Source organism: Manacus vitellinus, unplaced genomic scaffold, assembly GCF_001715985.3.
Source record: "Manacus vitellinus isolate BGI_N305 unplaced genomic scaffold, ASM171598v3 scaffold_105_pilon, whole genome shotgun sequence".
In the NCBI taxonomy this organism is placed as follows: domain Eukaryota; kingdom Metazoa; phylum Chordata; class Aves; order Passeriformes; family Pipridae; genus Manacus; species Manacus vitellinus.
Genome location: NW_021938824.1, coordinates 165151 through 181058, shown reverse-complemented (window position 1 = coordinate 181058; position 15908 = coordinate 165151). Strand labels below are relative to the sequence as shown.

Genomic DNA, 15908 nt, shown 5'->3' with positions numbered 1-15908 from the left:
TCATCAAGGGGCTCCAGCGGCTGGAGTACAGGGGCTATGACTCTGCAGGTACCTCTCCCTCCAGCAACACTGCCTCTTCTTTTGAGTTTTGGCTTGTAAGTGATGGGTTTTGTGGGGGAATTGTGAATGATTTCTACTGTCTTCTACTGTTGAAGAAAACTGAAACACAAACTGGACGTGCCTGTGGTCAGAGGTTTGGATTAACTTTCAATATACAGATTTCTATAAACATTCTTGATGCCTTTTTTTTTTCCTAAGGCTTTAAAAATACTGACAAGGGTGGCAAAAGGAAAACTTATTTCTGATCTGAGGGGTTTCTTACCTGTATGTTGAGGGAGAAAGGGCACTGGAAAAAGAAGAAAGGGCAGTATTGGTTTGCTTCAAAGATTGTAATAACTTCTGCACTTCACTCTCTTTCTCCACGTCCCATGGTGGTGCTTAGGTGTGGGACTGGATGGTGGAAATGACAAAGACTGGGAAGCCAATGCCTGCAAAATCCATATTATCAAGCAGAAGGGCAAAGTGAAGGCCCTGGATGAAGAGGTTCACAGTGAGTATCTCCCTTTCCTCCTTTGCCTACCCTCTTCCCTTGAGCTGTCCTCTCCCCTCGTTTGGGTTTTGGATATCACCTGTTTTACCCACCAGCACTGTATTTCCAAGTGGCCTGGGTGTGTAGAGCCAGAGGTGTCAACACTCACCCCTGTGCTGTGAAGGCACCATGTGCTGTGAGCACTCCCCAGTGATCCTGTGGGTGTGGGGTGAAGGCACAGAGAAGTCCTGATTCCTTGAGACAAATCAGTCACAGCCTGTTAAAGTAAAATAGACCTGAAATATGTTTTAAAAAGGACCTAAAAACCCAAAACAAAATCAATCCTTAAGATGAGAGATAATTATCTAGAGCTTGAGCAGAGAGAAATGCTCTAATAACTCACCAGGTGGATTTTAACTGCTCACTTGTAACACTTGTCCCAGCTCAGTCTGTCCATCTGGGGGTGATGGGCTCTGCAGGTGGCTTTGGGAAAGCACTGGTGTGTGACACTGTCATATCATGAGAGCAGGCAGTGAGGGCTTCTGCAGCCCTTTCTGCTTCTCTGTGTTCCCTTGATTGAGATGTTAAGCTCATTAAATCTGAGCTCGATGCAAAGGCACAGAGTTGTTGGGAGTGGGATACAGGTGGGCTGTGTGAGGGTGGGGAAGTGCTTTTCAGAGCAGTCAGGATCTCTGTTTCCCATCCCAAAACTGCTGTGTTGATGTCATTCAAGTCTTTTTAACCCACTCTTGTGTTACCCTCAGGTGCAGAGTGTTGTGTGTCCCAGAAGGAGGTGGGTTGGTCTACTCTGGGTGTAAACCAGGAGCCAGAAAGGCCAGAGGAGGTGGGGTGTGTGGTACAGAAACAGGAGAGAGATAAAGGATTCCTGAGGAAACGTTTGTCTGCTCAAGAAAGTTGCAGGATAGTTTTAAAGAGATTGTGGAGACACTTGTGGAACAAAAGGAGTATTTTTTTTCCAAAGAAATATTATTGCTAATGGTACATTTTCTAGAGACAGGGGTTAGGGATGAATAACTAAGTGGTGTGTAGCCATGAGGTGGGCTGGCACAGTCACAGGTGACAGGTCACGGGGGCATCCTGAGAGATAACAAGGTTGGATTCTTTCTTAAAGGTTATTTTGTGTTTTAGCAAGGTGAGAAATGCAGGGTGATTGCTTGTGTCGGTCTGCATTGTCCATCCCTGGAAACACCTTGGTGTTTTGGTTGGACTTGATGATCTTAAAGGTCTTTTTCAGCCTTAACAATCCTGTGATTCCGTGTCCTGTGGGATTTGCTGGTTCTGTTTCCCTGCCAGCATTCCTGTCCTGTGATCCCCGGAGGCCTGGGGAGACCCCCACCTCACCTTGGGGTAGGGACAGCCCCTCAGGACTAAAACCTTCCCCTTCTGCTGCAGAGCAACAGGACATGGACCTGGACATCGAGTTTGACGTGCACCTGGGGATTGCCCACACGCGCTGGGCCACGCACGGGGAGCCCAACCCCATCAACAGCCACCCCCAGCGCTCCGACAAGAACAACGGTGAGTCTGAGCCCCTGGGCCTCTGCAGGAGCTTCCTGCTGCCTCCCCTGCCCTGGAGGGGTGGCTGGACCAGGGCTGGGGGTTTATTCAGTGGTGCTGAGCCCAGCTGAGGGGAAGCTGCAGAGGCTGGACTCGGTTTTTGGCCACGGGGTGTGTTGGCAGCGAGGGGTGATCCCAGGGAGGGGTGGGGTTGGTGCCCAGGGGTTGGGTGGGTGTGTGGGCACAGAGCAGGAAGGTAAAGGCAGAAGGAAATTGGATGGTGATAACTCTCGTGACCGTTCCTTGGAGCAGGATTTTGTATACTTTTTTCCCCATTTATTTTGGTTTTTCCCCGATCCCACTGCACAGAAGGGGTTGTTGTGCTTGGGGCTGTCACAGTGTGGGTTGTGATGGGTGTAGCTGCCCCAGGAGCAGCAGGGAGTTTAACTGCTCCCAGCAGGATGGAAGCTGCCAAGTACCTGAGTGACTCCAGAAGCTTTGCAGGATCTTGGCAGCCCTGGTCCCACCCAGGTCACTCTTATCCTCTGCCATTCCCAGCCACACCAGCAGGGCAGAGCAGGGAATCCCAGCAGGAGGTGAATCTGCTTTGTTCTGCCAAGTGCCTCTCCCACAGTGACGTTCTGTGGGCTCTGGGGTCAGTTCCATGGCTGTGGGCTTTGCTGCCAGGCTGGGGCTGGTGCTGGGGCTGAACAGGGCCTTTCCTCTGTCCCCAGAGTTCATTGTCATCCACAATGGCATCATCACCAACTACAAGGACCTGCGCAAATTCCTGGTGAGTGACCCCTGGGGGTGTGTGGGACACTCCCTCCCTGCCTTCCCACTCACCTGTGCTCACACACTTCCCACTCACCTGTGCTCACACACTTCCCACTCACCTGTGCTCACACACTTCCCACTCACTCCCCCACTTGTATTCTCACACTCACTTCCCCACTCAAACTCTCCCACTCACATTCACACTCCCCACTTGTCCTGTTCCTTCACTCACTCCCCAGATCTCATTTTCACTCCTTCCACTCCCCCACTTCACTGAGACTCTCACAGTAACTCTCCTACTCCTGAGTTCCATCCCCCCATTCCCTCTCTACCTCACTCCCACTTGCCTTCCCATTCCCATCCCTCCTCACTCCCCCACTCATATTCTCACACTCATACTCACTGCAGTGCTCACTCCCCCAATTTACACTCCCTCCTTGATCCCTCACACCCCTGCTCCCACTCCCAGTCTCCCACTCTCTGTTCACATTCCCTCTCTCACACCCCCTCATTATTCCACTCACTCCTTCTCCCTCCCCACTCACACTCACATCCCCCTCCTCCTCACTCCCCTGCTCATGTTCTCACACTCACCCCTTCACTCTCACTCTCTTCCATTCTGCACTCACTCCCACTCCCACTCACTGCCCTGTGCTCCCTTCCTCATATTCTTGCAGTTTGAAAGGCAGGAAAGAAGGATGAAAGGAAAATGTGAAGTGAGGAGAGAAAGAAGGAAAAAATGAAAGGCAGAAAAGTAAAAGGAAGAGGAAAAGTAGAGGGAAGAATTCAAAAAAAGATGGGAGAAAAGAGGAAGAACAACTGCAGTATGGAAGGATAAAAAACAAGGAAAGAAGGAAAGGCAGGAAAGAAAAAGGGCGGGCAGAAAAAAAAAGAAAGGCAAGAAAAAGGGAAGGAAAAGGAAAGATGAGGAAGGTGGGAGCAAAGAAAAGGAAAGTTATGAGAAAAAGGTCAGAAAAGTCAAAGGGAGGGATAAAAAGGAAGAACAAGAAGAAAAGTTAGGAGAAAGGAAGGAAAAGCAAATGCAGGAACAAAGGGAGGAGGGAGAGGGGAGGGAAGGCAGGGGGCTGGTCACCCACACGTGCTGTCGCTGCAGGAGAGCAAAGGCTACGACTTCGAGTCGGAGACGGACACGGAGAGCATCGCCAAGCTGGTCAAGTACATGTACGACAACCGCGACAGCGACGACATCAGCTTCACCACCCTGGTGGAGAGGGTCATCCAGCAGCTGGTAATGCTGCCAGGGCACCCAGTACAGACACACAGTGCCAAAGGCAGCACTGCTTCACCACCCTGGTGGAGAGGGTCATCCAGCAGCTGGTAATGCTGCCAGGGCACCCAGCACAGACACACAGTGCCAAAGACACCAAAGACAGCACTGCTTCACCACCCTGGTGGAGAGGGTCATCCAGCAGCTGGTAATGCTGCCAGGGCACCCAGCACAGACACACTGCCCAGCAGCTGGTAGTGCTGCCAGGGCACCCAGCACAGACACACAGTGCCAAAGGCAGCACTGCTTCACCACCCTGGTGGAGAGGGTCATCCAGCAGCTGGTAATGCTGCCAGGGCAGATACACAGTGCCCAAGATCAGCAGCTGCCCTCCAGCACTGCCCAGGGCAGCCTGCCTGTGCCACCACTGCAGGATGCTCGGGGGCACATTTCTGTCTCTCCTGCCTCTGGCAGTTCATCTCAGACATGCCTTTGGGTTTCTTTAATATTAGTCAGTGCTCATCTGGAAAAGGTCTCCATTTTGGGGCACAGCAGCCCTTGGAGGCTGCCAGTCCCTGGGGTGTGGGGGGCTGAGTGTGGGAGGTGGGAGCTGGCCTGGGAGAGATCGTGTGAAGGTGAGTCTGTGCTTCCAGTCCTTCCTGAAATCTCCATCTGGGAGAGCTGCTGACCCCTTGTGGGAACTCCACCGCAGAGCCTCTGGTTCCACGTGTCAGTCCGTGCCCAGCCATGTGCAGGAACAGGATCCATCACAATTTACCTCTCATCCCAGAGCACCTCGTTCAGGAGAGTTTTTCAGTGATTTCCCTGCCAGGAGCTCTTGAGCAGGCCAAGAGCGTGTGTTGCTGGCAGGTTTGGCTCACCTGTACGTTCTGTGCCACCTCACCTGGGCAAACACCCCAAGGTTTTGGTGCTTCCTTGGCCTTTGTAGGTCCCTTCACTGTGCTCTGAGCTAATGCAGGAGCATGGGGTGGGTAACCAAGGCTGTCTGGCTGCAGTGTCTCTCTGGGGTTCAGAACACTCATTCCATGGTTAAGGATGCACAGCCTGGGCTCAGGGGAGGGAGATCCTTCCAGGGTGAGGGGGCTGCAGCTACAGGTGGTTCTGAGACATCTGTGGAACCACCTGTTTGGTGTATCTTCTTTGTTCCCAGAAACACGGGAGCAGCTTCTGTACTGGGAATACTGAAATGGTGCCCAGGCCTCACGTGAAAGGATAAACAGTTTGTGTTTCTCTTGTTCCAGGAAGGTGCTTTTGCCCTTGTGTTCAAGAGTGTTCACTATCCTGGGCAGGCCGTCGGTACCAGGTAAATGTGGTAGAGGTTGTTTTTATCACACTGGATGTGCTGGGCTGAGAGTAGCTGTTGTTTTTAATTTCCTTTCTCCTATTTTTCATCTGCCATAACAGAAAATTCCCAGAGATATTTGGAAAATGTCTTGGTGACCAGCTGTATCACACCTGGTCTGGTCGTGATAAAAAAGCTTTGGGGTTTTTTTTGGTATACTCTGGTTGTGATTTGAAAGAAGATGGTTTTATCTTTTATTTGGTGCTTGCTGTTGTGGCAGCACTTGGGTGGGTCCTCCATTTGACCTGGAAGCTGGGCCAGCCCCGTGTTCAGGTTTTCTGCCTGACTTTTACACATCAACATCAGCTGGGTTGGTTTAGCCACACATGTGCCTACACAGGTGTTGAGTTTTGGTGCCAATGCCTGTTTGTGGGTACGTGCACTGAGGAGCAGTTCCCAGTTCAGGTGTCTGTGGGATTGCAGTGACTCTGGCAGAGTTTTCTCTGACCTTCAGACAGGTTCCTCACATCCTTGTGTTGTGTTCGTTCCGAGATCCTCTCGCTCTGTTGTGGCCTCTCCTGTTTGCAGTGGCTCTGGGAGGCTCTGGAGGCTCAGCTGCCGTGCTGGGGTGGGCTGAGGGTGGGCTGTGTCTGAGGCTGTCCTGCTGTTCCTGCAGGCGAGGCAGCCCCCTGCTCATCGGCGTGCGCAGCGAGCACAAGCTCTCCACCGACCACATCCCCATCCTGTACCGCACCGGTGAGTGGGACCCTTCCCTCTCCCAGGGAGGGCACAGATCCTGCACAGACTTGTGTGCCTTGGGATGCAGATTGTACTTTTAAACTGCTGTCTGTAAATCGTAAATTAAACCGTTATCAGAGATTTTTTTAAAGTAGGTTTTTCACACGTGCTCTGCCACCACATCCCTCGTGTCAGTCCCCGATTTTATAATCAAAGCTTTAATGTCCAGTGGCTGCAAGGAAAATACATCTTAATAGAATAAAATGGAATCACAGAATCACAGAATGGTTTGGGTTGGAAGGGACCTTAAGGCCCATCTCATTCTACCCCCTGCCATGGGCAGGGACACCTTCCACGAGCCCAGGTTGCTCCAAGCCCTGTCCACCCTGGCCTTGGGCACTTCCAGGGGTGTTAGAACAGTTCAGTACAGTACAGGTAACAGTATAGTTAAACACAGATACTCAGATGTGTATTCTGTGTGTGGCATATTGGCATTCCTAGACCTGGCTGTTTTCAAGAACAAAAATGACAGAACTTTTTAGGTTGGAGGCTTGGCACGATCCCAAACCTTTCCCTCACCCCCCAACAGCACTTTTAAGCATCAGAATTGTCCCACACCCTTTGTGTGACCATCTGTATTTAACGTGTAGTTATGTTGTCTGTCTGTCTGTCTCACACGAGGGTTTTGCCACCACAGACACACAGTTGCACCCCTGAAAGTGAAAAGGGACTGAGAATTACCCTGTAATTTGCTGTTGTCGGAAGGGTCTGAACCTGTTCAGTCCCTGGGCCCTGGACTTGTGTTCTGAGCAGTGCAGGGATCCAAAGGAGTTGATCCAGAGCAATTGCTGTCCTGTGTCTTGCTGCTTCCTAACGGTGTAACTGCTCCCTTGCTGCAAGAACCAGTGCCAGCAGCTTTGCCTCTTGGTTGTGTTGGATAATTAGCAGTAATCCTTTATGTATGTATGTAACACTGTGTTTATTTACTGAGTGTCTGAAGTTTGGTTTGTTTTTTTTTCCCAATTGCACTTCCAGCTGTACAATCTATGGATCATTCTTTTGATGGAATATCCATAAAAATGGAGGAAGGTGCCTACCAGAAAAAAAGCTAATACTGGAAATTTCAGACAAATCCTCCAGTTCTTTAGGAAAGGAATCACAGATGACACAAAGATGCATTGTCTCTTTAATATGTGGTTATTGCTTTCTGTGTAGGGTAGTGAAACAAGTGGGATAACCAGAATTTCTTCTTGATCAGAAACACCATGAGCAACACACAGGAAAATCCACCCACCATCCCATTTCAAATATTGGGACATAATGCTCAGCATATGTGCAAAACTGATGACAGTGCATGTTCCCTGCAGCTCTGACTACAGGAGGAAACAGTAAATTACCTTAGAAAACAAAGCCCACTAAACTAGGAGGCTGCTAATAATCCTGATGCAGGCATTGTCCAAAATTCCTTCTGGAATTCTGGTTGTCAGAGCTGCATCTTGCCCCTGACTGTGGTGTGAGGCTGAACTACAGCCTCTGGTCGAAGCATTAAAGTTGGCCTGAGGCTGGAACTTCTTTCCCTCTGCTCATTTATCAGGGTGAGCCATTTTTAATTCACATTAAGTACTTAACTTTTTTTAAAGGCCAACCCATCACATGTGATGTGAGGCACTGAGTTCACATCTGAAGCAGGGGAGCCCTTTTCTGTGAGAGAAAAGATCTGATTCTTGGTGGCCTCAGGCACTGGCAGCTCAGTGGGTGGGATCTCAGAAACCCCTCTTGCTGGAGGAGGAACAAACCTGGGTTTGTGGAAAGGTGCACTGTGTTCTCTGCCAAGAGCTGGTTTACCTGGCTGCAAACATCAGGTGAGATTTTGTTTCTTTTTAGCAAACACAGCTCTCAAGTCAGTGTAAAGTGTTGAGGGTAAAATTCTGAAGTCAGATTAACCTTAATTCCCAGGGACTTCAGGAACCAAAGTACCTCAGCTCTCAGGGAGGCTGAAAAACTGACTCCCCTACCCATTTTTACTGTACCTGTGTTTATTCTCCATGGTGTCTCCACTTTTGATTCAGAAGGGAAAAGAGTGAAGGAGTAAAGGATTACCTCTGTGTTGCTTCTAAATTCTAGTAAATGGGGGGTTGGTGCTGGAGAGCAACAGTCCAGATTATCTGTAGATAAATGGACAATCTGTGGACAAATCCATAGATAACATAATAATCATAATTGGCTGATAATGCTCACTGCAGCTTCCCAACCCCTCCTTGGAAATCACACACACTGCACGTGTGTGTGCACAGTAAGAACATGTTCCAGTTCCAGCTCAGTGTAGAATCTGGAATACAGGAAAGCAATGCAACATAATAAAGTCAATGCAGGGAAGTGTTATGTTTTAAGAAACCAAATTTGCATGTTTTGATCAGGTCTGGGTGCTTCTCTTGGGGAATGGCCACTAACAGACAGCTCTGCTCTGTCCTGTCTCAACACCAAATCAGCCTGTCCTGTCTCAACTCAACAACCAAGATGTTGTTCTCCTCATTTACTGACTTAATAACTCAAGTGGAGGGCTCTAAATCCTTGCTGAGTGGACCTTTCTTCCCGAGTACCAACATGAAAGCAGTATTTTTTCTTTACATTTTCATTTGCAGAAGTACAAATCTAAACACCATGAGCTGTACTTACATCACTGAATCAGATCAGTGTCCAGTAGGTGAAACAACATCAGGATTATGGAATAAATATAGAATAGAGTAACTTCAGTGCTGTTGTTCTTCAGCAATAGCCACATTTTGGTAGATAAGCTGATTAATCCACCCCCACCCTTCCCATACCCTGCACAGTGACTGGCAAATGATGTTGCTGGAGGCCAGTGCTGAGCAGTAGGTGTTGGGTCCTCATCTGCATTCCTGATGAGCTTCACCACTGAGAGGTATTTTTTGAGGAGGAAGATCAGAGAGTATTGGGAATTAGCAGAGTATTCCAGAAAGGATCCCTGGTGGATTTCTCTAAGGCTGAGCACAAGTTTTTCCGAAGCTGCTTCTCAGTCCTGTCCCCTCCAGCACACCTGGATCCCTCCTGGCAACAGCCCAGGACCCACAGCAGGTCTGATTTTTGGATCAGAGTGAGGTGGGTGTATTTGATAGCACAGGAACAACGCTGAGCACTTAATCCTGGATTTCCTGAGCTGTGTCTGACCATGAGCTCAGCCAGACAGAACTGGGCTTGGGTTACATCTGCCGTGCTCAGTGGAGCACTGTGGTTGCACAGGTGGCAGCTCTGAAAGAATTTCCCCAGTGCTGAGAATAATTGACAAAAAAAGAGCAATCCTGCTCCATTTCTGAGAGCCTCAGGAGAGTCAGTGAGGCAGGAGCAGGGGAGAAACTCAAAATCACACCCAGGGCAGGTTCGAGTGGGTGAATGTGGCTGCTCACGAAGCAGCTTGAACTCTCTGCTGGTGGAGCCACACAGAACTTCCATTTGAGTTCTTACTTACATTTTCCTCTACGCTTAAACCCCTGCACTAACACTACACTTGCAGATTGAATTGGAAAGGACATAAACCCCTTGCAAGCAAACTGAGAACGGGCACAACACCACCGAGTGCTGCTGTGCTGCCCTGTCCCGTCACTGCTCCACTCACTGTGACCACCCAGGGGGATCAAAACAGTGCTTCATGTTGGTACTGAGCCTTGGGGCCTCTGTGGGTCTGACCTGTGCCCAGTGTGTCCGTGTGGGCAGCTCCTGATCCTCGTGTCTTCCAGGGAAGGACAAGAAGGGAAGTTGCAGCCTGTCCCGTGTTGACAGCACCACCTGCCTCTTCCCCGTGGAGGAGAAAGCTGTGGAGTATTACTTTGCTTCTGATGCCAGGTAAGGTTCTTCAGCCTCTTTTAGTGTATATAAAAATAGGCTGTTTAAAGGTGAGGCCTTGAACAAGAGATGGGGAGGTTGTGGTTTTTTGTGAATAAAGGATATGGTGTGTATGTGGCCATTGCTTTACAAATATTAACAGAATCAGAGTTTCTGTTCAAGGAGTGAATGCTCTCCTTGGAGTAGTGGTGTTACCCTTCTTCAGGCACATCTGTTGATAAGATTTCCTACTGATGGGAAACCTGAGAGAGTACTGACCTAAATTAACAGGACAGATGCTAATTACCAGGAGAATTGTGTTGATTCTCTTCAAACATGCAATTCCTTCATCATCAAAGGTGTCTTACTGTAATCCTAGAGGGAGGAGAGACTAACTTGGCTGCAGCCTTAGCAGAGCTTTTGGGATTCTCTGTATTAGGGAAATGAATGCTTGCTCCAGGAATGTAAAAATCCTGCAGTGGTTGACTTCTGCAGCTCTTTTCATCAGGGTATTTTGGAGAGTCTTAGGACACCCTGATGTGTTCTGGTTTTAAAGCTTTTCAGTGACTTGCTCAAGGTCAGGACAAAAGCTACTAAAATAGGGAGCTGCTGTACCTGAGCTCAGCTGAGAGAGAGCACAGACTAAAACCTGGCCACAGATGTTAAATCCCTCTGGTAATGCCAGTATTGACCCTCCCCAGGTAAACTGCAGGCAGGGCAAGTGTTTGATAGTGTCTAATTCTTGGGGTGCTTCTGAGCAGATCTCAGTGGGCTGTACTGGGGGCCAAGCTGTCCCCAGTTCTGCAGATGGGGGAGGTAGCCACAGTGGCTTATCCCTGGAAAAACCAAGGAGGGTACCTGCTCCTCTGGCTGAGCAGCCTGTGTGCCAAGGCAAAGCACTGTCCTGGCTTCACTGCCCAGCTCCTGATGGTCACATCCCAGTGCTGCACATGCTGCTGTGTCTGAGGAGTGCAGAGTTTCTCCTTAAAGCAGGCACTGAAATTAATAATGAGCTGGGTGGAAAAAATCCAGTTCCATTGGCAGGGTGGGAATGCACTTTACGGGACTCGTCTGATTTTAAGAGAAATTCCTTTGAAATGAGCAACTTTCTCGGATCAGAAGCTGTGTGTTGGGCTGGGGAGGGGCTGCAGCTGTGGGAGACTCACGTGAGTGCTGTGTGTCCCCAGTGCTGTCATCGAGCACACCAACAGGGTGATCTTCCTGGAGGACGACGACGTGGCGGCCGTGGTGGACGGGCGTCTGTCCATCCACCGCATCAAGCGCACGGCCGGAGACCACCCGGGCCGGGCCGTGCAGACCCTGCAGATGGAGCTGCAGCAGATCATGAAGGGTGAGAGCTCCTGGGGTCACCTGTGCAGCTGCACAGACCCTCCCTGCAAACACAGATGAATGAGGGGGGAAGAGACCTCTGGAGGTCACCTGGGCCAGTCCCTGAGCCAGGACCAAGCAGAGCGGGGTGTTCAGGCAAACCAGAGTGTTCAGTCAAGGCTGGAGCATCTCCAAGGACAGAAGCATTTGGACATTGCACTCAGGCACATGGTGTGACTCTTGGGTAGGGCTCTACGCAGGGCCAGGAGTTGGACTCAATAATCCTTGTGGGTCCCTTCCAACTCTGCGTATTCTGTGATTGTGTGAAATCCCACAGCCTGTCTGAGCACCTGCTCCTGTGCTTTATTACCCTCATGGGGAGAAAAGTCCTTACATCTGCTGGGACTTTCCCTCTTGCTGTTAACACAATAATGGGGACAGTTGTGGGGCTGAGAATTTGACCTCCTGCTCGGAGCCAGCCGTTTTTTCCAAGATTGATCCCTAGCAGACTTGCCATTCTGGATCTGCCCCTTCACTTACACCTTCTAGGAATCTGAATCGAGCTCTCATGATGAGCTGATGCTTTGGCAGAAAAAGAAGTATCAATTTAATAATCTCTGAGTGGTAACTGGCCCGTTAGTGACTCTGCTCCAGGCTTCTCCCTATAAACACAGGAAAAATTTCAATTACCAGGAGGTAATTTAAAATTGAAGTTACCAGGAGGTAAAGTGTTCTAATCTGTTTTCTTTCTTTTTCTTCATAGGCAACTTCAGCTCATTTATGCAGAAGGAAATATTTGAACAGCCAGAATCCGTCGTTAATACGATGAGAGGAAGGGTCAACTTTGATGACTACACTGGTAATTGAGACTGAGCCTCCTTCCTTTCTGACAGCTCAGTGTCCAGCAGTTCCTCACAGCAGTTACAGTGGAGGCAGCAGGGGATGATGTGGGGGATGAGAACCTTGCTGGTGTCAGATGGTGTGTGCCCCAGGGTGCCTCCAGAATTCCACGTGCTGGGGGCAAGATCTTTTTGTGATGTTTGTTTGCTGAGCGGTTGATGGAGGTGGTAACACATCGTGGTAGCACCAGTGATCTCGGCTACCTGGCCCCCCTAATTTCTGTCTTTGAATCTTCTTACAGTGAACCTGGGCGGGCTGAAGGATCACATCAAGGAGATCCAGAGGTGTCGGCGTCTGATCCTCATCGCGTGTGGCACAAGTTACCACGCGGGCGTGGCGGTGAGCGAGGGCTGGGCTGGGAGGGGGCTCAGCTGGCCTTCAGCAGCAGGCACAGAGTCACAGAGCCAGGAATGGCTTGGGCTGGGAGGGCCCTTAAAGCCCATCCAGTCCCAGGGACACCTTCCACTAGCCCAGGTTGCTCCAAGCCCCGTCCAACCTGGCCTCGGGGATGGGGCAGCCACAGCTTCTCTGGGCAACCTGTACCAGGGCCTCTCCACCCTCACAGGGAAGAATTCCTTTCTGACATCTGATCATAGTCTACCCTCTTTCAGTTTGAAGCCATCGCCCCTTGTCCTGTCCCTCCATCCCTTGTCCCAAGTCCCGCTCCAGCTCTCCTGGAACCCCTTCAGGCACTGGAAGGTGCTCTCAGGTCTCCCTGGAGAGTGTGTAGAGAGTGCAGGCAGGTTAAGGACTGATTTCAGGTTCAGATGGAGCCAGTGCACTCAGGTGAATGAAGACCCTCATGAAAGCTGCAAACACCAGACTTGCAGTTACAGCAGCAGCAGGAGGAAAAAAAGCTGAAGAACCTGAATACTTATGGAAATGTTGCCTGTGGCTTTCATGGTTATGGAAGGCTTTAAAAACCAAAACCTACTCTATTGTAAAAGACAGCTGGCAGGGGAAGGACAGTGCAAGAGCAGAATGCAAATGGTGCAGCAAGGCGGGGGCTGCCACGAGCCAGGAAGGATTTCCTGCTCTGCTGTGTGGACAGTGATGGGATGGGCCTGCAGACATCCCTGTGCTTGCCCAGTGCAGCAGTTCCTCTCTGTGTCTCAGAGCAGCACTGACTGTGCCTGCAGCCACAGTGGGGTTCTGTCCTCAGGGTCTGACCCCCCATTGCTCACAGGGGAGGGGTCGCTGGAGCCTTTCTGGGGGGTAGCTTGGCAGCATGAAATGTTGCAGTTAAAAGTGCTCACAGCTTTCCAGAGGAATCCTTTCCTCCTCTCAGCAGTGCTGCAGAGCACAGCGATGGGAACTGACTGACAAGGGCCACAAGAGAACACGTTTGTCCCTCCTGATCAGCCCCGTAAGATAATTCAAACATGGACTAGCCAACAGCCTCTGGCCTGGCCTGGATATAGGTGCTGCTTTCTGAGTTCAAGGTACAGTCTGACAGAAGGACACCCTGCATTATATAATACATACTGAGGATTATATAATAAGTGACACTGACTTGAGAGCAGTCTCCCTGTGAGGGAGGAGTTTGTGCTGCCAAGGCAAGGGCACGTTACCAGGGGCAGTTGGTGACTTCAGTGTGGGCCTACTGAGTAACCAAAACATAACCCAGCACTGATGCTCACCTGGGAGTTGGAGAGTAATATTTTCCAGTGTGTGGCAACTAGAAGGCTTCTTTGTGCTGCAAACACTTGGTTTTATAAACATGATGTCATACCTGCCATCTCCTCGTCCCAGACCCGGCAGGTGCTGGAAGAGCTGACTGAACTGCCTGTGATGGTGGAACTGGCCAGTGACTTCCTGGACAGAAACACCCCCGTGTTCCGAGACGACGTCTGCTTCTTCCTCAGCCAGTCAGGTACAGCTCCCTGCACTCCTCCTGCCTGCACACAGCAGGGAGGGAGGGCAGGGGCAGCAGGGCCAGACCCTGTGCTTGTCTGTGCTTTGCTGTGGGACCTGTGAGGGGAGGACTGGGCACATGGAGCCTGGAGATGGGGAGAACCAGAGTGGTTCTGCTCCCGTCCATCTGCAGGGTTTGGGTGGCTGGGCTTTACATATGGTAACAGTGATTTTGTTTCCTTTCTCTGTGAGGAATTATTCCATCAATCATCAGACTAAAGCATGCTGCTGAGCTCTGGGGAAAGGCAGCTCTTTGGAATAGTTGTAGTTCTCTAGTTAAAGCACTGCCATATGGTGGATTGGAGCCACTGAAGAAATGAAACTATTAGACACAAGTATCAAAAAATACAACCACCTTGGAATGGAGTAGGAGATAAAAGGCACACTGAAGCATAAAAAAAAGTATATGATGTGTATCATATTCATATTTTCAAAGACAACTGCAATACAAAAATACATTGTTTTTCCCTCTTAGTTGCATTTACCATTTCAGATTTTTATGACTGATCTTCAACTGTGACACTAAAACTGGTCATTGCTTTATCCCCACAGGTTTAAATACTCTTTTGGTAGCAATTTTGTGTTCTCAGTAGCAAGTGTTTCAAACTATCCTCTTTGGGGGGCTCATGGTCAAGTTCTCCCTGGGGAGAACTGTCCCAGTCGAACAGGGAACACTCCTTAGGGCACAGGAGGGGCTCCATCTTTCCCCTGAAGTGTTGGATATGGCAACCCAACACAGATTTCCCTGGAACCTGAGCTCGCTCACCAGGCAGTACAAACCCAAAGTGAATACTGAGCTCAAAGAACTGTTTCCCCCCACCCATAAATCTGGTTCTGGCCATAGATTCCCACTCTACAGGACTTGCTGTAAGTGGAGCAGTGAGCAGGGCAGGTTTGGGCCCTGAGGGATGAGGGCACTAAACTAACCTTGGGGTTTTCTGTTGTCACCTCGCATGTGCAGCACTCAGGGGTGTGTCCTTTTAGGACTAAAGCAAACTGGTGACACAAGCAGGGACACACAGCACCTTCTATTCTTATCCCATCTCTGAGATCAGCTCACGAGCAGCTCCAGGCATCCCTAATATGTTTTTCCCTCACCCCTCCCTGCCCCAGGTAAATTTTTATTAACCAGAAAAAAGGAAGAAAGTTGGGTTTGTTGAAGAAAATACCCTTTTTGTCCCCTTTTATTTTGAACCACATCAGAACACTGAGTTTTCCTTGCCCCAAATCCCGTTGTTAGGTTTTGTGTTTGGCAGCTCTGCCTGTGCTGTGCTCAGGGCTCAGGCAGTGTGCTGGGGCAGGGGGAGCTGCTGCAGCAGGCACAGAGCTCCCAGAACGGGGGAATGGCAGCAGGACCCAGCCCCTCCCTCCCGTGTGTGCAGGTGAGACAGCAGATACCCTGATGTGCCTGCGGTACTGCAAGGAGAGGGGAGCCCTGACCGTGGGCATCACCAACACCGTGGGCAGCTCCATCTCGCGCGAGACCGACTGCGGGGTGCACATCAACGCGGGCCCCGAGATCGGCGTGGCCAGCACCAAGGTGAGCCCAGCACCAGGGTGAGCCCAGCACAAAGGTGAGCCCAGCACCAGGGTGAGCCCAGCACCAGGGTGAGCCCAGCACCAAGGTGAGCCCAGCACCAGGGTGAGCCCAGCACCAGGGTGAGCCCAGCCAGCCACCCCTCCAGCTGTTGGTGTCACTGTCACTGCAGCCCCCTGAAGGGCTTGGCCCTGACGTGGCTCCCCCTTTAAATGCTTTCAGTCCCTTCTTTCCTGTTGCTCTCGGTCGTTGTGTAGTCCCAGACCACGTGCCCACCAACACTCTTCATTTTCTT

The 15908-nt window shown here is 50.4% G+C and overlaps 1 protein-coding gene across 2 annotated transcripts in view; it reads left to right on the top strand.

Annotated features, from left to right (window-relative positions):
* Nucleotides 1-448: 448 nt before the first annotated feature.
* The window catches only part of GFPT1 (glutamine--fructose-6-phosphate transaminase 1), a 31425-nt gene continuing 15965 nt past the window's right edge, over nt 449-15908 (top strand). For both annotated transcript variants that reach the window (XM_029963888.1, XM_018088560.2), the window contains exons 1-12: nt 449-550; nt 1943-2068; nt 2782-2840; nt 3939-4073; nt 5315-5376; nt 6032-6111; nt 9849-9954; nt 11121-11284; nt 12026-12121; nt 12404-12501; nt 13915-14035; nt 15459-15616. In XM_029963888.1, coding sequence (XP_029819748.1) covers nt 1954-2068; nt 2782-2840; nt 3939-4073; nt 5315-5376; nt 6032-6111; nt 9849-9954; nt 11121-11284; nt 12026-12121; nt 12404-12501; nt 13915-14035; nt 15459-15616 — 1194 coding nt within the window. In that variant the 5' untranslated portion in view covers nt 449-550; nt 1943-1953. The remainder of the gene's footprint in view (nt 551-1942; nt 2069-2781; nt 2841-3938; nt 4074-5314; nt 5377-6031; nt 6112-9848; nt 9955-11120; nt 11285-12025; nt 12122-12403; nt 12502-13914; nt 14036-15458; nt 15617-15908) is intronic.